This window comes from Nymphalis io, chromosome 6 (assembly GCF_905147045.1).
Source record: "Nymphalis io chromosome 6, ilAglIoxx1.1, whole genome shotgun sequence".
Classification (NCBI taxonomy): domain Eukaryota; kingdom Metazoa; phylum Arthropoda; class Insecta; order Lepidoptera; family Nymphalidae; genus Nymphalis; species Nymphalis io.
In genome coordinates, this window is record NC_065893.1 from 7,554,117 (window position 1) to 7,577,116 (window position 23,000).

The 23,000-nt window shown below is 31.6% G+C and overlaps 5 protein-coding genes across 6 annotated transcripts in view; 2 read left to right on the top strand and 3 right to left on the bottom strand.

Annotated features, from left to right (window-relative positions):
* The window catches only part of LOC126768967 (all trans-polyprenyl-diphosphate synthase PDSS1), a 37,490-nt gene extending 31,905 nt beyond the window's left edge, over nucleotides 1–5,585 (bottom strand). Inside the window, exon 1 of the mRNA XM_050487470.1 lies at nucleotides 5,356–5,585. Coding sequence (XP_050343427.1) covers nucleotides 5,356–5,505 — 150 coding nt within the window. The 5' untranslated portion in view covers nucleotides 5,506–5,585. The remainder of the gene's footprint in view (nucleotides 1–5,355) is intronic.
* A 335-nt stretch (nucleotides 5,586–5,920) lies between these two features.
* Nucleotides 5,921–13,126, top strand: LOC126769040 (39S ribosomal protein L32, mitochondrial). Its single transcript, XM_050487584.1, has 5 exons — nucleotides 5,921–6,017; nucleotides 6,269–6,359; nucleotides 6,442–6,681; nucleotides 6,902–7,032; nucleotides 12,927–13,126. Exons 2-5 carry the CDS (start codon nucleotides 6,275–6,277, stop codon nucleotides 13,062–13,064), a joined length of 594 nt encoding a protein of 197 aa, XP_050343541.1. The 5' UTR covers nucleotides 5,921–6,017; nucleotides 6,269–6,274; the 3' UTR covers nucleotides 13,065–13,126.
* Nucleotides 13,117–14,728, bottom strand: LOC126768984 (protein spindle-F). Of its 2 annotated transcripts, none has more exons than XM_050487504.1 (2): nucleotides 13,901–14,728; nucleotides 13,117–13,689 (listed from the first exon to the last, which is right to left on the bottom strand). In XM_050487504.1, the coding sequence occupies exons 1-2, from the start codon at nucleotides 14,640–14,642 to the stop codon at nucleotides 13,340–13,342; spliced, it is 1,092 nt and encodes a 363-aa protein (XP_050343461.1). In that variant the 5' UTR covers nucleotides 14,643–14,728; the 3' UTR covers nucleotides 13,117–13,339. The 2 variants fall into 2 exon arrangements, with proteins under 2 accessions (XP_050343461.1, XP_050343459.1); XM_050487502.1 differs by having other exon boundaries at nucleotides 13,117–13,692.
* Nucleotides 14,729–15,029: 301 nt separating this feature from the next.
* Nucleotides 15,030–17,636, top strand: LOC126768972 (major facilitator superfamily domain-containing protein 9-like). Its single transcript, XM_050487482.1, has 5 exons — nucleotides 15,030–15,232; nucleotides 15,604–15,735; nucleotides 16,388–16,517; nucleotides 16,593–16,811; nucleotides 16,882–17,636. Exons 1-5 carry the CDS (start codon nucleotides 15,191–15,193, stop codon nucleotides 17,580–17,582), a joined length of 1,224 nt encoding a protein of 407 aa, XP_050343439.1. The 5' UTR covers nucleotides 15,030–15,190; the 3' UTR covers nucleotides 17,583–17,636.
* A 357-nt stretch (nucleotides 17,637–17,993) lies between these two features.
* Nucleotides 17,994–18,380, bottom strand: LOC126769067 (protein PET100 homolog, mitochondrial). Its single transcript, XM_050487622.1, has one exon. It carries the CDS (start codon nucleotides 18,290–18,292, stop codon nucleotides 18,074–18,076), a length of 219 nt encoding a protein of 72 aa, XP_050343579.1. The 5' UTR covers nucleotides 18,293–18,380; the 3' UTR covers nucleotides 17,994–18,073.
* Nucleotides 18,381–23,000: the final 4,620 nt, after the last annotated feature.

Consider the following 23,000-nt stretch of genomic DNA (forward strand, 5'->3'; position numbering starts at 1 on the left):
ATTTTTCTTACATCATTAATGCTAAATTATAAATAATAAAAAAAGAAAGAAAACCCTAGAGAAAGAAATGGGGTTTTTAAATATATTTTTTTATTATTTCGCGAAAGATATTTACAGATACATTGTTACAATGTTGCACGCGACCTGAGCCGCAAGAAAAAGATTTAAACGAGCGCATGCGCCAGCGCAAGTTACAGATTATAAAAAAAATTTGGTGTCATAAAATTTTTGTTTACCTAAAAACATTGAATTACTATTTACAAACACAAGCGTTATTAACTATAATTTAATAATAAAAGGCAGTGTTGTAATCGCATAACTAGAGACAAACTTGCATGCAGGATTAGATACTTACAAAAATATCATGATTAATGGTCGAAGGCCTTCAAGAATTAGAAACAAAGTTCAATGTACTTTGTCACTTTATACTTTAACTGGAAACTCTTGGACACCTTGTTATTAAAAAGAAAAATAGGGATATACAAATTCGTATAAAATGCAGAATGTTTGTACCAAACGTCTTGATTATGAATCATTCATAATAAAAAGACAAATAAGTTAAGGCGCTAAGTTTTATGGAAAGACGACATTAACTCCATTAAGAATTTTATTTTTCTATTTTTTTAATTAGCCTTGAAACTCTTCTCCGATAGTAATTATTTATGCAGGTCCCATCACTTTATAATAATGCATCAAAAATAATTGTTGATCCATAAAAGGATGTGAGATTTTTTTTACTTCGTTTGCTCTGTCATTATTTTGCATACTTGAAATAAAATATTAATTTCACCGTGTAAAAATCTCTACAAAGACAGGTTCCGGGTAGGATCATGAGTTGACATTTAAAAACATTCTTGTAGAGAAAAACCCCCGCATGTTTTTTTAAAAATAACCGCACTGGCGAATGCTTTACTTAATAGGCATTAATATTAAGTATTGAATTTGTATTCTTTTAAAGAAAGAGAATAATAAAAATTCTCATATTCATTAAATTATTTACATGTACGATAAATTATTTACCAGAGTGACGTGACATATAATATATTTCTTCTTTTTATTCCTTTACATATTACACTGATTTTATTATTTCATGAGCTTTTTGGCACTTCCTTGAATTTAAAACAAAATTTAATGTTAAATGCTTTAAATTTACGATATGCGACAGATACCGTAAACAAGACCCACACTAATTCCTGCTCGGAGCCGGCAAGAAAATTACAACTTATCCAAATTTAATGGTAATTCCAAATTTGAGTATCAGAAAGTAATGTATCAAACTGTAATGCTTCTTGCTTCTAGAATTTTGATATGATTTGACACTGATCATCTCAAGTACTGAACGTATTTCTTCAAATGGATGCAGCATCAGCTTATAAATAAATTTATTAGGACATCAACACTACAACAACACTAATACATTTTAAAATTATACTAATATCATAACGAGGTAAGCTTTGCATCCTGAAACTATATCAGATCGATCATATTTTATAGGTTATAGTTTCAGGACGGAAATAAGTATGTGATTATATTTATAGATAAAGCTTCGTTCGTTTGATAAAAAATAGATGTGTTACGAGCGTTTTTTAATTTATTTGTTTAATTTATTTTTAACTTATGATTTGAAGATTACCGAAGTATCTACTTAAAGATCCATAAATAGACATCATATATCTTTCTTTTGTAGAGTAATTAACTGAAACCGTTTCTTTGTTATATATTTTATTGTCAGTTTAAAAAATAGTAAAATAATAACTTTAGTTAAAGTCATTTTTACGTAGTATTATAGCAAAGTTAATTAATTTTATCCGCTGTTTCCTTATTATCATAAAAATCTTTAGAAAATTAAGTTAATGTACAATTGAATAAAACAAATAAGGAGGACAAAGTTCTACCAACACCGAGGGTCAAAAATCAAGGCCGCTATGAATAAACCAACGAGTTAAAGGCATAGTATTTTTTCGAAAGTCGCAAATAATTTTGTAAAACCAACTTGAAGTCTCCTTCGATTCTTTACATTCCTTACAAAATATATATGTTTGACTTTATGTATTTATAATATTTATATGATAAATAAAACCGTTTGTTTACTAAATTTTTACATGTTTTTCAACACTAACATCCTACATTACACATTACATTAAACAATTTTAAAATATTTATTATTTACACAAATAATATTTATTTTTTTGCCGAATAATGCAATATTTTTTAGTCAGTGAAATATATTTAATTCTTATTTAATATAATGAAAATGAAATATGTACAACGCATTACGTAAGTTATCCCATATAAGGATTTAAGGAGAAAATATATATTACAAATATACATTTCATATATTTACGATTCATTTTATATTAAGCATCTTATCGCGAGGGTGTTTTGGTTGCCAACTTAATTCACTAGAATAATTGAAATTATATTATATATTATATAAAACAAAAACGACAACAATGTTAGTAAAAACGAATGGTAAAAACGAATGAAACAGGCTTAAAGGATTTGTACTGTAAACCTTAAATTTTAATTTTTATTTTTTACGATGGTATATATCACTAAAAACTGTTTCTTGCGTTTTATAAAATATAAAAAAATATATGTTTATATTTTATATGACCCGTCAGCATGAATCTGAATCAACAAATGCAGCTAACTATCAAAGCCAGTTCGTTACAGTGATAATATACATTACAAAACATGGAACGGTCACGCTCTCAAAATCCTAAATACCTCGTTATTACCTTTAACTTATATGTTAGAGCTACAAATATAATTATCTTCCAATATTAAATTACCCTAAATTATCTTAATAATAAACTCGAACTATACCAATTTCATACAACAAAACATTGTATAATAGCGTAAAACCTTATGGGAAATTGCCACAACTGTATCACCCGCTCTGAAGCAGCGCCTTTAAATAAGCTTTGTTTTATCAAAAAAGAAAGTACTAGCTCTAGGACATTAACGTGGTATTACTGTATTGCATTGTAAAGAACATACCGAAAAAAATGCTATCACAAACATAAAAAAACAATTCTTGCAAATATGAGAGACTAGTAGAGTTTATCTAAAACTGGCATCATAAGACCTGTAAACAGCAATTAATATTGTTTCTACTGACACTGATGAGTTCATTGTTTGCAAGAGTCGACCGAAACACTGGCTTGCTCAATAATTATACCAGACTGAACATTCTTGATTTCAATGATGTTAAGTAACAAGGGAATTGGTGACCGCTTCCAAAGTAAATGAGTATATTTATAATCAAATTATATTATGAATGAGGTTTTTCAATTGCATCAGTGGATGTTTAATGACAAATTAAAAACATATCGAGATTTTATTTTTATTATGCATATTTTCTATTACTTATTCAGCTATTTCATAAACTACCAAATAACTACCAATTTCGAGACAATCACTTGAAATTGGAATAATTAATAAATCATACAAACATAACCAGCTGTTATTTGCTCTGTAAAATTTACGTAAGTTATATTTAATCTATTCTTGGTCGCGATTAACAAACTGAATAATGTGATGAGTTATTACGAAAATCATTTAAAATTTTGATTCATGTGGCAATAGAGAAACGTATAGACTCGCATATATATAAGGATTCATTTGCATATCACAAAATTATGTCTATAGAATTATACAAAGTAATTTTCTATTAGCGGCGTTACTTTTACATTGTAAGCACGTAATTTGGGATCGAAAAGAGTGTTGTAATTTCAAAATAACATATGCTACGACGTGTATATTGCTACAAACTCTTATACAATGATGTCGACTGGACAAATAGTTATGTGTTCCGCATTTCTAGTAAGCATCATTTACGCAGGATGTTACGTGCTATACGATTTACTCGACCAATTCAAGTACTTCAATAATAAACATGTATTGTATGTACATGTATGTATTACTCGTACAGATATTTCTTCGAACATTTAAACTATAACTCATTGCTTCAGCGTATTTAAGTAATTATTATTACGAACCGTATAGTCTTAGGTTCTTAGACTTTTTATGATTATAGCAAACAACCAGCCGCTCTAGCCCACTTATAAAATTTACCAACATACTCTTCTGGTTTCAGCTATAGCACACCCTAACCACAGTAAGCTCTCCGTTAAAAAATCTGTTTGTAAAAAATGTTAACTTAAACTATGTTTGTCACATATTTGTATAAAATCGATTTTATGATATAATATAATGATATAAATTTACTAGGTAAATCAGATAATATACGAGATCGATTTTAACGACTTGAATGAGCAATGTAATAAAACAAGTTATTAGTTTAGCCCATTGCTATTTTTAAATTTGATACTAATTGAACTATTGATACTAACCAACTTTCACTAACAACATATTTGTAGTGAGAACTGCATAATTTTTAATTAGCAAATAGGTGGTTTCACTAATTTCAAACTATCATTGAATTTAAGTGCAAAAGTCCTGGTTTTAAACATTAATTAATAAAAAAAGAGGGAATTAAATCATTTGCAGATTTTTATTCCCAGCAATTACTTTAATGTATAAAAAATATTTATTTGACATATAAAACAATTTGCTATTTGTTGAATATGTATAATCTGAAACTTAAAATTTTGATAGTTTACAGGAAAACTTTCATAATGGAATGGTGCTTAAAGTAGCGAAATTAAATATTAATGTCATACCCACATAATTGTTGCTTAGAAAGTTTTGTGTGACTCGTCAAGATTTTACATTGCATGCTCGCACGCTGCGCGAGAAAGCACGACGCGCTGCGCGGCTCATGACCGCGCCGTTGAATCTTACGGCGCGGCCGCCTTCCAATAAACTCGTAATTCATATCAATTATGTACTTTGACTCATATATTTTACAACCGTTCAGGAAATTGTAACAATTATTGACTTAAATTGTCTCACACTACAAATTGATTTCAAAATAATCCAGTTCATAAGAATTCTTATCAATTATATTTATTTGACGAAAGTAAGAGTTATTGGACAAGTGAAATTCACAGGGTAAACTCAACAAACCTGTGTCGCGGAATGACCTACTAGCCTCAGACTTGTGATGATTTCACTTTTAGTATTTTATTTATCGTATAAGATATCGATGTTTTTTTCATTTATTTAATAAATAAAAAATATATTTAATTCAACTACATATGCGAAACAGATCAGCTGACTTATAGGTTAATGTCATGCTGTTATGTAAAAAGGATTTTTGATGTTGTCAATTCAGAAGTTATTTAGCTTGAAGAAATATTCATATTTATTAACTTTTATTAAATTTACTATCTTAGTAAATATTAAAAGCGGAATAAGGATAAATAATAATTTAAAAAAATATCTAACCTGGCAGGTTTTTCCAAATATTCGCAGTGGAGATGGTCCGGGAGGTTTCAGTTTCACAAATACAGTCTGCCTTCGAACTTTAGGTCCGAATTGACACATTAACTTATCCTGTACACGAGCACAAAGCCTACTCGAACTTAAACACGCCATAGCTACAACTGCAACGAATCGCTTGAAGACACGAACTACATAACATACTTAGCACATAGTGATCGGCCTTTTCCTCCCCACTTTCGACAGCTGATTGTCAATCTTAGAAATAAATTGATGTTGCCATTTTATTTAATTCTCTTGTAGTAAATTTTTTTAGAAGAAACTGTGTTTCAACTAAATCATAACATACAATTGAAATGAAAGCTTGAAATAAGATGTGAAATTAATAGGTCTATTTTGTACAAAACTATTTTGTTTTTTGGACTACATTATTAGTAGTTAGTTAGTAAGTGATTGTTAATAATTATTAATCTAGACAGTCAAAAACATCTATTGTCTACTATGAAAAAAATATTTTAGTAGTAATTAGTAATGGTAATTGCAAATTAAATAGCAACACCGTTCTTCATAGAGCATAGACCGAAGTCACTTCAGAATAAAAGATAGGTTAGGTGTAACCCTTGCAAGTATTAACTGCTTATTTATATTAAAAAGCCATTTCCTACGAGGTAATAAAAAACAACAACTTTGACTTCTTGTTTAAATTATTACTATAATCGGTTTTTGTGATTAGATTATTAAGTTCCTTATTTATTTGTACAGCAATTTTGTAGTCATGAGCAAATTCTGTAGTTCTTTTTAATGATAAATTAGTGATCAAATAAATAAATTTATTTACACAGTTTACAGTCTTTTAAAAAATATGTTCTTACGTAAAAAAATATATCAGCTTACTTTAAACCATAAATTACACTTTCAGGCCAATATGATTCCTCGTCTCACATATGTAATAAACATTCTGAAAAATTTGGAAAAAAACATCATACAATCATTTGGTTATCCCCCAAGAGGTACCTTAAATCATATTCATTTAAATGATTATCATTGGTTTCTGATAATTATTATACATTTTTGAAAACTTTTCTTTTTTAGATTTGGCCTTAGCTTATGTTCATGAGAAGCAAGTACCTCGACAATCAACAAAATTTAGACTTAATGATCTTGTTGGAGATGGTATTCTTCTAGCTGTACCAAAGTTTAGACGGACTATAGAAAAAAGGTGGAAAAGAAAGTTTGGAAGCCCAGAATATGTTTGGAAAATGCTTGTACCAAAAACAAATATTGCAGTATGTAATGAATGCGGACATCATCATGAGCGTGGACGTCTTTGTGGTATATCTATGAAATATAACTTAACAAGCCTATAAGCTTAGTTATAAACATTAACAAAAAATCTTTTATCCTCATCACAAATATATTATTATTGTAATATGTGACTAAAGATGTGTGTATATGTATGTAAAGAATGATTATTGTATTATTAGTTAAAGTTCTGTGAAATCGTTACCAAACAAAATATTTGACATATATGTGTATATATTATATTTTCCAGGGAATTGCTATAAAAGAATAGAAACTGAAACAAAAGAAATTCAAGCAAAAATTGAAGAAAAACTGGGAAATAACAATCCTATTGAAAATGATGTTATTGTATTATACAATGGAGAGAATCTTCCTGATGTGGTAATCATAAAATAAATAGTTATTTATTTCGGTAAAAGTTTTGAAACAAAATTAAAGCAAAGTAAATTATCAAAGAGCATTTGTCCCAATGGTTAAAGAATGTGTGAATTCTAAGGGAAGACTTCTGGTTCAAACCTGGGCAAACAGTACTGAATTTTCATGTGTTTATAATAATTAGTTTGTATTACTGTTAGGAACAAAAACATTGTTAGTAAATTTGCATGAATTGCATAGAATTGTTTTGCATGATATTCCAACTCATGTGCATTTGTTCACTGCATTGGAGCATTGTGATCCAGTAAGTTCCAATCCTTCTCTTTAAAAAGAGAGATCTTTGCCAAGCAAAGTGGGATATTTACAACAAAGACAAAATATTTAATGTAGAAACATATCACTTGCTTATTTGTCATATTATATTATAAAAAAAATGATTGTTTAATTATGGACGGGCCGATGGCGTGGTTGGTAGATACTTACTTGCTTTTCACGCCGAAGGTTGTGTGTTCAATTCCCACCCAGGTCAGACATTTGTGAACATTTCAATTTGTCCTGAGTCTTGGTGTAAATATATATATAAGTATGTTTTTTTTTTTAAATCTGCAATCAACCCCTTAGGTTTTAATCAGATTTGTTGAGTATGCTTTTCTCAATTTTGAGAGTGCACATCTAATGATGTGTCATCTCTTACTTTATTCACTTCTAAGAGTGATCAGATCGAAGCCAGTTGCTTTCTCTTTAATCGAAATGTGCAGTGCAGCATGTTGTTTGTATTTAAAAGGTTCGTAGCCAGTTGATTGATATGTCCTTCGAGTCTTTGCTTATAGGCCAAAGAAGACTTTTCTACTTCTTCTTTAACTATAGGTATTTGCAGATACTTATGTACTTCCTTGTTTAGTATGAACCATGGTGCATTGCTTAAGACCTTTAGCACTTTGTTCTGGTAGCGCTGGAGGATTTCTATATTTGAGTGACTTGCAGATGCCCGGAGTTCTATGCCGTACGTCCAGACTGGTTTTATAATACATTTGTATATAATAAGTTTATTTTCGAGACTCAGTGTTGATTTCCTGCCTAGTAGCCAGTACATATTTTTGAACTTTTTGTTTGCTTGTTCCTTTTTTGCTTTTTTGTGATCTCGCCAGGTAAGTTTTCTGTCTAGATGCATACCTAGGTATTTAACAGTCGTATGTTTTAGCAAAATGTTTCCATCGAGTCTCACAGGTGGACAGTCTCCTCTTTTTAAAGTGAACGTTATGTGAACTGATTTTGCTGGGCTGGCTCGGATTCTCCACTTCTTTAGCCATGCTTCTATTTTGTCTAGGTGTTCTTGCAGTTTTAAAGAGGCTATGTTCGAGTTTTTATTACAGGAGAGAACTGCAGTGTCATCTGCATAGGTTGCGGTCATCGATTCTTCAGAGGTAGGTAGATCGTATATAGAATGGAACCCAAGACGGATCCCTGGGGCACTCCTGATTCTATTTGGTGAATAGATGAGAAAGAATCCTCGCATTTAACCTGGAACATTCTGTTTTGTAGGTAAGACTTTATAAGCGTATACGCACTATTTAGTAGGTGTAACTTTAGCTTACAGAGGAGGCCCTTGTGCCACACGCGATCAAAGGCCTGTTGTATGTCAAGGAACAAAGCTGAGCAGTATTCTTTTCTCTCCATCGCTTGCCGTATTGTATGTGCTACTCGGTGTATTTGTTCAGTCGTTCCATGGTGTGCACGAAAACCAAATTGGTGGTCTGGTATCACTTTTTGCTCCTTTAATACTGGAAGAAGACGTCTTAAGACCACTTTATCGAAAACTTTTGAAAGTATGGGGAGGAGACTTATTGGCCTATATGATGTGACTTTTGTAGGAGGCTTACCCGGTTTGGCAACCATATTTATGATGGACACTTTCCATAGCTTTGGGAAATATTGTAATCTCAATATTGCGTTGAAGAGGATTGTCAGCAGGACGATGCCTTTTTTTGGTAATTGTTGAAGAACTTTTGCTGTTATCAATCAAATCATGGTGCCTTTCGTTGTTTTAAATTTTTGATAGTTTTGAATTTCTTCTTCTGAGTGCGCAATGTCATTTGACGAGCCGGTTGGCGTGGTTGGTAGAACAATTGCCTTTCACGCCGAAGGTTGTGGGTTCGATTCCCACCCAGGACAGACGTTTGTGTGCATGAACATGAATGTTTGTCCTGAGTCTGGGTGTAATTATCTATATAAGTATGTATTTACAAAAAAAAAGTAGTATATGTAGTATATCAGTTGTCTGGTTTCCATAGCACAAGCTTTGTACAAGCTTAATTTGGGATCAGATGGCCGTGTGTGAAAAATGTCTCAGGATATTATTATTATTATTAATGTCAGGTTCTTTAGGTTTAAATACATCTTTGAGAAAGTTAGCAAATAACTCAGCTTTGTCTTGGGGTTTTCGTGACCAGTTGCCGTTAGTTTGTCTTAGCGGGGGAGAGTGTTCCTTTGGCCTTTTCAATGATTTTGTCATTTTCCAGAGTGAATAGTCATCTGCTTTATACGGAGATAGGGTCTTTAGTTTGTCTTGCAAGGTGCTATTTTCATTTTCGCTAAGCTGTTTCGTTAAGCTGTTAGGTTTCGCTGAATCTGTTAGGTCTTTTTGTGCTTTGTTGAGTGCCTTTTATCTTGTCTATTTCTACTGGCATGCCATTGACGTCTTAGCCTTCTCTTCATAACTATCAGCTCCCTTATCTTCAGGAGGATATTCTGACTTTGTGTTTTGGATTCTACGTAAGGGGTTGATAGCCACGCTGCTTTTTGTATTAGTTTAGTGGTAAACCACGCAGTGTCTTCTATGTCATCTTCCATTTTAAGATGTATATACAAATTAGCATTCTCTTCAATGTAATCTCGAAAGGCCTCCCAGTCAGTTTTATGATTGTAGAGGGTTTCGCGTGGTTCTTTCCAGATGACTGTGGAGCTTAATGTAACAATCACAGGTGTGTGGTCTGAGATGCCATCTAGACATGATTCCACATCTGTGTAGAGTCCAGACATCCCCTTGAAAACAAAAAAGTCAATGAGGTCCGGAGTTTTGTTGGGGTCCGATGGCCAATAAGTTGGTTCTCTTGTTGATATTACATTCAGGGTATTGCTATCTATTGCCTTTTTCAGTTCTCGGCCTCTTGTGGTCGTTAGTCGGGAACCCCAATATGTGTTTTTGGAGTTCCAGTCTCCTGCAATGTATTTACCACCAAGTGTATGAAAAAAGTCACTAAACATATGTTCATCTGTACGATGTTTTGGGGGATAGCACACTGCTGCCACATTGAGTGATCCCTGCCAGTCGACGGCGGCCTGTATGTGTACATATCTATAGCTTGGTAAAATGTGGTGTCTTATATTTTCTTTGACTATCACAGCGGCTCCAGCATGTGACGTCCCGTCTGGATGATTAGCGTAATATATACTGTATCCTTTAATTTTAATTACTCTATGGTCAATCATATGTGTTTCAGAGATTAACAGAATATCTATTTTGTTGTGATTTATGAATAGCTCGACTTCTTGCTTATTCGGGGATAAGCCATTTATATTCCATGCGGCAATCCGCAGGAATTTCATTTTTTCTGCTGGGCTATAAGCGTCGTTAGGAGACCCATCAAGGTACCTATTTGTTGTATGAGGATGTCTATTTTCTCATTGTTTTATTATAATTTGTTCTAGTGAACTTGTTGATTGAGATTGTGTATTCTCTGTTTTTCTATTCCAGTAGTCTTTGTTTGCGGTGTTGATTATGTTATCATTTGTATACCCATTGTCTCTTTCCTGGTTGTTGGTAGATTGCTGTCTATTGTATCTGCGGGGTTTTAGTGGAGGGAAATCGCTTATTTTAGGTGGTGGTGTAAATTTATTTATGGGCTTCTTATTATCTGGTGGGATTTTCCTGTATATTACATGTGCCATTTTTCGGGCACGAATCTCCTTGTATACTTGACAGTCTTTGTAATTAGCTAGATGATCGCCCTGACAAAGAGTACAGGTGGCTGGCGTTGTCTTATCCTTTTTTGGGCAGTCCGTAGTTTTATGTCCTTTTGCACATTTGACACACCTGTATGGGCGCATACAGTTGTTTTTGGTGTGCCCATATTGTTGGCACCTGGTGCATTGAGGAATTTCAGTAGATTTCCTTGGGTCTTCAATCTTTACTCTCGTGTAATATATGTATTCTATATTTTTTATTTCTATGTTATTGGGACTAGGTTCTATGTTTGCAAAGAACATGTTTAGAGGCTTTTTGTTTTTTCTGGATATTGCGTAGACTATTTCACCTCGTACCTTGTTCCCTGATTTTTCAATTTCTTGTATTATGGCCGATTTAGGAGTGGTGTGATGTAAATTTTTAATTACAATTCGGTAACATTTGTTTTGCTTCGGGGTGAAAGTGTGACCGATGAGACCATTAGTACGGATGAGTTCTATTAGATCTTTGTATGTTTCGGTTGATTGTGTCATCACTCTTAGCTGGTCTCTATTTATGATTTTATAGAAGTATTTGCTACTAGGTATAGTCTTATTTAATAAGTCTGTTAATTTAAATAGGTCTTCTATTCTATACAATATAATAGGTGGTGGTTTGCTAGTTTTATTTGGGATGAGTGGGTGTATCTTCCGTTGACTCCTCAGTTGGATCGACAGGTAATTCACTGTATCTGTTAGAAGTGTTGACTCCTATTTGTGTTCTTTGATCTGGTGCGATCTAGTTATTGAGTGTGTGGCGGGCTATTAGATAATCTTTTCCTTTTGAGGTGACGGTTTGTGGGTATTCTTTGCCAGAGGCCTCCCCTCCGACTCAGCAAACATTGCTGGAGTCGTCAGCTGTAGTATTTTTGGCTGGAGACGCGATAAGCAAATTCTTTGAGTCACTAGTGCTGGTATTTCCCATTGATGACGATCTCGGTCTTGTGATGAATAGGCTTGGATGGAATGCCTGCTGTGTGAGTTTTTTATTCGTGCTGCTGCCAGTAGCATTAACTGTCACGGGGGCCTGGTCGCCCACTCCCGCGCAGTTTTCAGCATATTTCACACTCGCAGGCCCGGGTACTTGCGAGCGCCAGGTGTTAGCCGGGTCGCATGACAAATCAAAATTCTTATCACTCATATTTCCATTGTTTTAAGAAGTGGGACATACTCATGACGCTTTCCCAAGGCGACATGGCCACACTATTAGAAGGTTTAAAATATGCTATAAGGTTTAATAGGTAATTTAATCCTCCTTGGCCTGTGGTACGCCAGTGGACAGGTTAATTAACCGCCGCCTATTGCTCGGCGTTGTTGCTCATTTGGCACCACCCAGGGGGCACGTGTAAGTTGGGCCTAGGAGAAGGTGGTAAATCCTACGGACGCGAGCAACATTGCCCCTCTAAGTATGTTTTAACAAAAGAAAAGTAATATATAATAATAGTATATCAGTTGTCTGGTTTCCAAGCTCTGCTTAGTTGGGGATCAGATAACCATGTATGAATAATGTCCCAGGATATTATTAATCTTCACACATAAGATTATTTATCTTAAATTATGTAACAGTAACAGCCTGTTAATGTCCCACTGCTGGGCTAAGGCCTCCTTTCCCTTTTGAGGAGAAGGTTTGGAGCTTATTCCACCACGCTGCTCCAATGCGGGTTGGTAGAATACACATGTGGCAGAATTTCAATGAAATTAGACACATGCAGGTTTCCTCACGATGTTTTCCTTCACCGTTAAGCACGAGATGAATTATAAACACAAATTATATATATAAATATAAATTATGTATTAACAGCAATTATCAAGCATATAAAGTTTCAGGACAGATTTATGGAACAATACAAATAAAAAAAACCTATTGTGTAAAATAAAATATTTACATTTTTTTACAGACTAAAGAATTCTGGCAAGGAAAGAGAATTGTAGAAATGAAAAAAGAAAGACCACAATGGTTTAGTAAGAATCTTTTGCAGAAAACAACCCAACAACCTTCAGAGTCAAAAGATGTGAAACCGACAGACTTAGCTTAGTTTTTTCTTTTACTATAAGTTATAGAAAGTCAATAAATAATGTATATTAGCATCAGATAAAATGTAGTCTTTATTTAATTTTTATTCCATTCAAACATATGGGTATTTTCGAATATATAAGCTTATACATGTTTTATTTTTTAAAGAAAAAGCCAATACATATCTGTTATTAAAAATAATGCTTATTACAAATTCATCTGCTAAAATAGTTTATAAATATAATAATAATGTGTAATTTTTTATAAAAAATATAAATTAAACATTTTATGGAATTTTTATATAATGTTGTCTAAAGAATTAGGCAAAGTATCTAAGTTATCAATAGAATCAGCTTCATTTTCATTACCAATAAAATGACTCTCTACATGTGATTGAAAATCTGTAAAAACTGTTTCCTTTTGAAATGTTTCTCCACACATAGGACACATTTTATCATATGGTTCCGAATGGATTTCTTGTGCTGAACTTATTTTATTAACTGACATATTGTTATCTTCGAAATCATTGTTATATGAAATTGAATTCAATTGATTTTCATCATAAATGAGGCTATCACTGGTGTCTGTTTCTTTATGTGCGTAAGTTATTTTTGATTTATTTTCCAGACATGTTGGGCAATTGCGGCCTTCTAAAACAAAATCAAGATTTAATACTATTAAAACTGTATATTATTATTCTATCAATGTTCTAATCAAATTATCATATCAAGTTGGCATACAAGTAAAAAGTGATACATAAGTATTTTAAAAAAAATATTAATATTATGCATTAAATTTATTTTGGTATAATAATATAATTTTGCATTTACATTCATTTAAGTACTATATATACCTTACCTTTCATTAGAGTTTCTATTCTTGAAATAACAATTTTTAAATCTTTTTCTTGTTGGGATAATTCCTTTTTTAGAGATTGTAATTTTTCAGTTTGGCTATGAATTTCCTTTAGTGAATCTGTAACAGGATCTTCCATGTAAGTAAATCCTATAGAGTCCACATTCAAAATATTATCATCTTCATCTTGAAGCTGAGCCATCTGTTCATATTGCTCTACTAATTGTGACTTTTCTTGAATGTAACTGTTTATTAATTTTAAAGATATTTCTTCTAAGCTTGAATCGGAATATTTTTCTTGTGATTGAGAATTATATTTTGGGGTACTATGTATATAGGTGTTTGTACGCACTAGAGGTTGTTTTGTATGTTCTTGTATTGCTCTATCAGATCCTTTTAAAGAGGATAATTTATTCCACAAGTTTTTGTTTTCACAAGAAACCATAAATACATGATGAAGTAGTTGAGACTTTTGCTTGTTAAGTTCTGCAATTTTTTGCTGTAGAGATAGTTTTTCATCTTCTTGCAAAGGATTATAGGGTGACTTTTCGTTGGTTTTAGTTGTGTCAAGTTTTAATCGCATGTTGTCAGTTTCGAGAGTATTTATTCTACGTTGAAGCAGCAAGCATCTATCTCGCATAGCATGAAGCGCCAACTCATGAACACTAACATTATTATAATCGGCTTTTATTGTTGTCTGGTATGTTGAATCGTTGTTAAAACTGACTATTGATGAAGAGTCCATGGCAATATTTTATACAATGTTTAGCTTTAGACTAGTATAAATAAGATCCAATCATTCCATAGAAGGAAACTGACAGTTTCATTTGAGTGCTGACACTGACAGTTGAGAGTGACAGATCCGTAGTGCAACTTAAATAAGAAATCGGTACATAAAACCGTATTTCACGTACCGTATTTTTGCAGGATACCCTTACAATCTAAGATATTGTACATGCAAAAAGAAGCAGATGTATTAACATCATTATATTCAGACTTGGAAAAAATTTAATCAGCTTACTTTATTGTTTACTTTCGTACACTTCAAAATTTTAAGCCGATAGATCTTATTTGTGTCATGTCTTTTATACTTGACATTGGCATTATGTTATGCTCTCATGCTTGTTAGTTGAACTAGCATTAAAATAAATATGTTAAGGATGAATACAATTTTTTCCCAGTTCTAGTTATTAATTGAGTTGAATTGAACACGTTTAAATGTTATCACAAGGTCGTCAAAAGGTTCATAAACTCGATTTGGAAATGTAATGTGCTTGTAATAATCAACCAAATATGTCATTTACAATTCCACTTTTAAAATTTATGGCTTTTTTGGTATGTATGTTTTCCATATTTCTTAAAATAATTAACTTGGAAAAAATGTACAAAACAGAATAAGATATTAATAAATTTTTAGAAACAATCTCTCAAACTCTTCATTCAAAGTTTTAACACCTAATATAAATATAAAATTAAATTAATTACTAAATTTAACTCTTAAAATGATTGATGTTATGGTAATTCGGTTATCACCCCTCCCGATTTCAACGGCGTCCTAAGCCGAGGTCCGGCCTCACAGGAGGCACCCTTAGGACGTCCGACTACATATAATATCCTCTCTAGTTGTTTTTTTTTTTACAAAAGTTGTTGCACAAACATTTTATTTTTGAATAGTTATATATTATAATTAATAAATTAATTTTCAGGACTTGCTTGCAGTAGGCCTTATAGTGCCTTTAATTCCTAACCATGTAAGGCAAATGGGTGGTAATCATATTAACATTGGTCTTCTTGGTTCAATTTATGCAGGTTTTCAGCTGGGGTCAGGCCCCTTCATTGTAAGTATTGACAAATTTTAATAAATAACACATACAAATATATGTATAGCTTTAAAATAATTTATATAAAAATTAAATTAACATGTCTAAAGCAGCTTTTTCTGTTGTATATAACATAATATCTGTTGAAGTTAATATTATAGTACTTAGTGGTATGCACAAAGTCAATAGACAATTGTATCATGTAAGCTCATTTTGCTTTTTTTTGACCCAACATAAAAATAACATAATATTATTTATTTACTAGTGTTCGCAACTTTGTCAATGTTAAAGTAGATAATATTATGTACCTGTATTACTTTAATTGGTAATTTTTTTCACTGTTGTCCAATTTCAATGAAACAAAACACAAATTTTGCTCCAAGCTGAACTTTTTTGGCCAGACACGGTTTCTACTGCTTTATTATATTATTAGCTAATCACCCCAGCTTTGCATGGGTAGATAAGACGAAAAATGTATTTTCGATAAGATTTGCATAAAATCCATTCTTAGTGAGCATCTACGTTGGAGGAGTAACTGTGACAAATTTCAAGCCAATCAGGCGGATATATATACTATATGTATAAATAATTTAATAAGGAGCATAATATATTGTTATATATAAATATATTTTCATAACATTCATTATTTTTCCATGTTTTTTGCTTTCAGGGTAGTCTTAGTGATATAAGAGGTCGCAAAGAAATACTAATCTTAACATTGTTAGTATGTAGTGTTGCTTATATGATACTAGGATTTACAAATTCAATTGCAATAATTTTTATAGTAAGAGCAGTTTTGGGTGAGCATATATACAAATGTAGGTAAAATTTAAAAATAACATCCCAGCTTTTATCTGTGTAATGATATATTTTAGGTTTATTTAAACAAACACAACTATTGACAAAAGCACTAGTACCAGATTATGAGAAAAATGAAAAAAAGCAGTCTAATATTTATGGAAAAATGGCTGCTATATCTGGTATGGGAATAACCCTAGGGCCTATAATTGGTGGACATATTGTTGAAGATTATCCTATTCATGGATTCAGTTTTATTGGTGGAGCTGTAAGCGTATGTTTTATAATTAATGCAGGTGAGTGTTTTAAGTTCTTAATTTCTAGTATATGTATTCAATTATTTTTTTAATTAAACTGTTGTTCCAGGTCTTGCAATGTTACTACCAAATGTGAATACACCTGTTAAAAGGAAAGTTGACAAAAACTCTTCACAAAATGTTTTCTTAAAATTGTTATCATGTACAAAACAATCATTTGTGGAATTGTCAAAAGTAAAATGGTCAAAATATTGGACCATATTTATGTTTCAAGCTTCTAATAGTTTTGCTATGGGATTGTACTATTCGAGTTATGGACTTTACTTAAAAACTCAATTTGGTCTTACTCCTAAACACATTGGTTATGTGGTTTCAGTACAAGGAGTGATAGGTGCTGTGTCAAGCTTTCTTATTGGCTATATAAATAGTTTTTATGGTCATGATGAGGGCTATACATTAAGAAATTATCATGTATTTCTCCTTACTACTTCATCATTGTTAGGAATATGTTTATCATTGAATGTTATTATGTATTCTGTTTTATTAATTCCATTAGCTATAGGAAATGCAGTAGGCAGACTGGTAACTTTAGAAATGGTATTAAAGAGAAGTCAAGGAGATCACAGAGGAACTTTAATAGGTGCCTCAAACAGTGTTAGGTCTTTGTCAGGAGTGATTGCACCAATGATTGCAGGGATGGTTGGTGAGTTTTTGGGCGTGGAGTATGTTTTATATCCATCATTCCTATCTTTATTAGTTGGATTAATAATGAGTTATAAGTACAAAAACAGACATATGAAATTAGATTAATAATTATTTAAACATATATTTTGTTTTATGTTATTAAAATGTTTATAAAATGTTGTTGATATTTTTATTTAATTATTTCCACTTATTACAGCCTCACTATGTGTACATATTTTTATGACAAAGATCATTGTAAAGCACTTTTTTAAAATAATATCAATAACAGTTATAATCTCAAGGTTATATTTTTACATTATAAGTGTAACTTAGTGGATTAATTTTAATACACTCCTAACACACTAATTCATTCTTAATACAATACTTTGTATGGTTATTCTAATCCTAGAAAATTTCTAATACTAGAAAGTTTAAGTAAAAATTGCACACAAATACAAAAAGAACACAACTCTTTTTTCTATATGTTTAAACAAACATATTTGTTAATTAAAATAAGTAAAGGAAATGCTTTTAATCGTAAATCAAAAGAAAGTATTTTCTATTAACTATATTTAAATATTTACAAAGTTACTTATTTTAACACAATCTTGTCGATTTTACTCTCTTTCAACTGCTCTCAACTGTTTCTTCCTCATATCTTGAATTAACTTCTGTATAGCTTCTCGATCCTGCTTATTTTCTGGTGGAAATATTTGACGCTTAGTATTAGTTACCCATTCCTCAAAATAGGTTGGTTGGTTAAAGAAAAAAAAAAGTGCAACGGGGAATGATGTGTACATAGCCATTCTGCCGACTTCTAACTTCCAATTGCCCATTGTAATTTAATTCTTTAAATTGTACTTTTTATCGTATTGATAGTCTTACTGTAAGTACCCTACCTAACTAAAAAGATAAAAAGTCAAAGTGACATTTTCGAAGTTTTTACTGTCTATTTGACAAGCAATAAATAACTTTTTAATTTATTAGCGGCTTTGGATTCAGAACGTAGACAGAGAAACAAATAGACCAAGGGGCCGTAAAACCGCGATTGAGAGAGAGATAGTTTGTCAATGTTGCGTATAATGCTGCCATAGTAAATGTATTCTCCTTTTGGGAGATAAATAATTTTCAGGATTTAATTAAAATAAAATAAGGTTATTAAATTTTACTCTTTAGTATTTATTATTAATATTTTTTTGTTTTCCAACTACACCCAAAAACCGTTGCATTGTTTGTTTTTGTTTCCGTTATCAATAGTATTTCAGCATCTTTATATGGTACTGGATTAGCATTTTCCTCAGATGTTGAAATCTAAAACACTCAATTAAATTATTAATAAAGAATGGTTGCCACATACATTTCTATGTTAACCTCTTGACTTAGAAACTATTAATATTATAAATTCATGAAGAATGTTAAATAATGTAGTCGTTATGAAATTATAAATAGGAGAACGAATAAATTAAAATAACATATTTACATATAACGAAGCACTTTAGGTTATTATTGGACTCCGTATTTATTTGTTTACAATGTCGACGAGTCGATACTTTTTATCAAAAATCGGGACATTTTCTTTAGCCGACGCCTGTAAGTGCTGCCAGCACTTACATAATAAATAATTATAGTTTATGAATGATAAAAACTGAAAAATCCTATTATCTTCAGGATTTTAATGCAATATAAGGTTCCGTCATGCTATGGCATAAATAAACATCACTGAGAAACTATATTTAGGGACAAAATAGTCGTACTTACGCGTGAAAACACACGCCGGCAATTTTCTTCTTGATATCGCTTTAACATGAAATAATACGACAATGCACCATTGTATAACCTTCGATATTATATAAGGATTGTTTCTCGGCCTTTTCACTGAATAAGAATCGTTTTCTAACATAAAAATAAGCGAAAATTGAACAAAAACCACAACGAACGCACCAACTGTCAAGTTGGTTTTAGTGTTTGTTTCGCTACTCAAGTAGCGAAACAAACACTAAAAATGGTTACGCGATAAGGGACAAAATATTTGATAATTCTATCTCTGTCTAAACCATTTGTAACGTAATTTTCGTTCTCTTTCTTGTGTAAGTGAGAAGGAAGTCGTCATTGCGTCTATTAGTTTCTCTGTCTACAATACAGAACAACAAGCACAAAGTTTTCTATGCTTAAAGACAATTTGACTATTGATATCGCCGGCATCGACAAAATTATTGTACCTATACGATGACGCATCCGCTCTTAAAATATAGGTATCATAAAATTTGATAAATATTAAGTTGGGTTCTGATGAATAAATAATCTTGCAGTTAGTACTTATATAATCATTATTAGCCTATTAATTAATTGTATTTTTATGTTATTGATCCACAGATTAAATTAAATATTTTTAAGCTTCAAGTATTTACATTTAACATAAACATAAAAAAAGAACTTAATATAAGTTTTTCAGGAGATATCAAGCACACATTCATACAAATCGACTGAGGGAAAATAAAATTTTAGCCTGTATGATTGTCGTGTTTTCTTTTGGTTGATAATAGAAAACTACTAATTTGTTTACAGTATGCAATAATAATAAATTATCTCTGAAAACGTATAACAGATATACGTAGTTCAAATAAATGCTTTCATCGTTCCTATTTTATCATATATATATATATATTAAATTACTGAATACCTTTACTTTGCATAAAAACTATTTTCGTTCGCTGCTTCGTCCGCATGTAAAGGTGTAGTGTCCTCCTTTGTAATCCTGCCAACGTGTATGCAAAGTTTTACAGATCGTTTGGGTAGTGAGGATGTGAAAACGTATCAAGACAAACAATATCACTTTTGCATTTATAATATTAGAAGAAACCTATCCATAAGTTTACAGAAATATATAGTAATGTATGGATTATGTACAGTAGCATATTAACTTATTAGAATATCATGTTTAAAATTATTAGAATGTGTCAAGTTTTAAGTCGGATGTATGGAAAAGGTTATATGACCGTTAGTACGACGTTGAGAGATGACTAGTCTACCACCAAGTTCATGCATACATACAACCGTTATCAGCGGACACATAAAGATGTCCTTGTAAGTACGGAATTAATTGATCATGGGCTAGGGTAGTGGTTTTAAGACCGGTCCAGCCTTCGGAAGCCATGTTAAGCTCGATCGTAAATTGTTATAAATATTAAGTAGTTCTTACAATCTTCGTAGTTAAGATTGATAGCCTATGAAGTAATTTAAAGAAAAATAGTTGTTAATATTAAATAATTAGCAAGTCAATGACATCGATTGCTTTTTAATTTCCATTAGACATTACAAACTATTCTGATAGGTAACTAAGTAATACAACATTTGAAAGTTATTCGATGAATAATATTGTTACCTAATTTTTTTCACTTTATTTAACAATTTAGGTTAAACAACTTCATAAAAATATTTAAAAAATAAAAAACTTAAAAACCAAACTTAATCAATGACTTAAACTTTGAAACTGAAATAAAAATACATACACCTATAAGCTTATTGGGTACATGGGACGTGTAGCCTATTCCAACCACAAGAGGAGTAAACCCAAACAAACAACTTTGACACCGAATTGTTGCAATATCATTGGTTGAGATCTCGAATAATCTATGATAATGATATTCACTATGGATTCGTGAAAAAATTGGCGTTTAAAGTTAAATTAAGGTGGTTACAACTAGTTATGTGGAATAGTGTTATATTATAAATAAAGGTAAATTAATAATAAAGAACTGTTGTAGTGCATAATACAGTAGAACAATTAGCAAATCACATAATTTTTTTAGAGCCGATGGCCCAGTGGTTATAACGCGTGAATCTTAACCGATGATCGTGGGTTCAAGGCCGGGCAAGCACCACTGAATTTTCATGTGCTTAATTTGTATTTATAATTCATCTCGTGCTTGGCGGTGCAGGTGAAGGAAAAAATCGTGAGGAAACCTGCATGTGTCAAATTTCACTGAAATTCTGCCACATGTGTATTCCACCAACCCGCATTGGAGCAGCGTGGTGGAATAAGCTCCAAACCTCCTCAAAAAAGGAGAGGAGGCTAAGGCCCAGCTGTGGGACATACACAGGCTGTTACTGTTACCTTTACTCCTCCGATTGGAAAAGGGTATACGTCTTTTCATCTTTACATAGTTCGGAAGGAACGATTTGCGATGTTAGTGATATCTCTTGTCTACGCCAAGAATACTACTAAACAGTAATAACATGAAATACTGAGAGGGCATTATGGCTGCATTACAAGGATATCAGATGCCGTGCGACCGGAACGTGCCGCCTGCTAATGTGAGTCCGGCACGATTTTGATTCGTTATCATCACCATTGAAACTTAAAATGTATAGATGCTTTTATGGTTGTCCATGTATTAAATTGTAATTGCATTTGCAAACTTTTACCCTCAGTGGCGCAGACTGTAGTTTTACTGTAATACATCTATAGATATTTTAATGTATTTACTATGTCAATATAATATGTTTAAAGTTTTTTGTGTGTAGACTGAGTTATTAATCGTATGTAGTGTATAAATTATACGTGTATGTTAGTATATTTTTGCCAAAAAAATATGGTTTGTTGTTGATCAGATTAATTGCAAAATGCAAACTATATCCAAATTCCCTTACTGGCTTGGAATAAACTTTTTGTACGAGATAACTCATTCGGGAAAACTGCAATATCTCTGACGACTCAATTTGACGAATGTATGATGCACCCTTGTCGAACTTAAGCAAATTGTACGAGAGCTAGCAATAAAACAATATTTTAGATTTTCTGGTTTTTAGTATATATTTTTCTTCTTATTTTAGAAGAATCTAATAAATATTGAAGAAAGTTTATTGTTTTTAGCATTATACATTAAACTGAAAATAAATTTATTAAATTGTGAAAAATATGAAAGAAGAGGTACTTTCTGTGCTTATAATGTAGGTAACAATGCCTAATAGGTAACAGATTAGAAAAGAAAAGAAAGAAAGGCAGCTGGAGCAGTTTCATTGTATTATTTTATAATATTAAAAATTAATAATTTTGTAAACAGTTTAAATTTGTATTTTGTTGACAAATCTTACATTAAGCTTTTAAAATTTACGAATATTCCTTATTTTATTTATTTAAAAATGGCAATAATTATCTAAATATAATAGATTTAAACAAAAAAGAAAAGCAAGTTTACTGTTAGGAAGAGTAAAATAAAGTTATAATTAAATTACTTACATATTAACGACAAAAAGTGACAAATTTAGCTGTTTTCACAGACAATGTGTAAAGATCATGAATAAGAGATGTTAGTTTAATGTGATCTGTGGAAGAATTCGAAAAAGTATTTTATCGTGTATATCACATAATCTTAATCCAGAAATTAAACACACTAGGAATAAGCGGAACACAACAATATTTCATATCATACATGGACTATTGATATTTGCAGATGATAACAAATCTTCCTCAGAATACTTAACATGAGGTTTGTTTTACGTTGCAAGAAGATTTGATCGGCTCAAAAGAATACTAAGCTAACA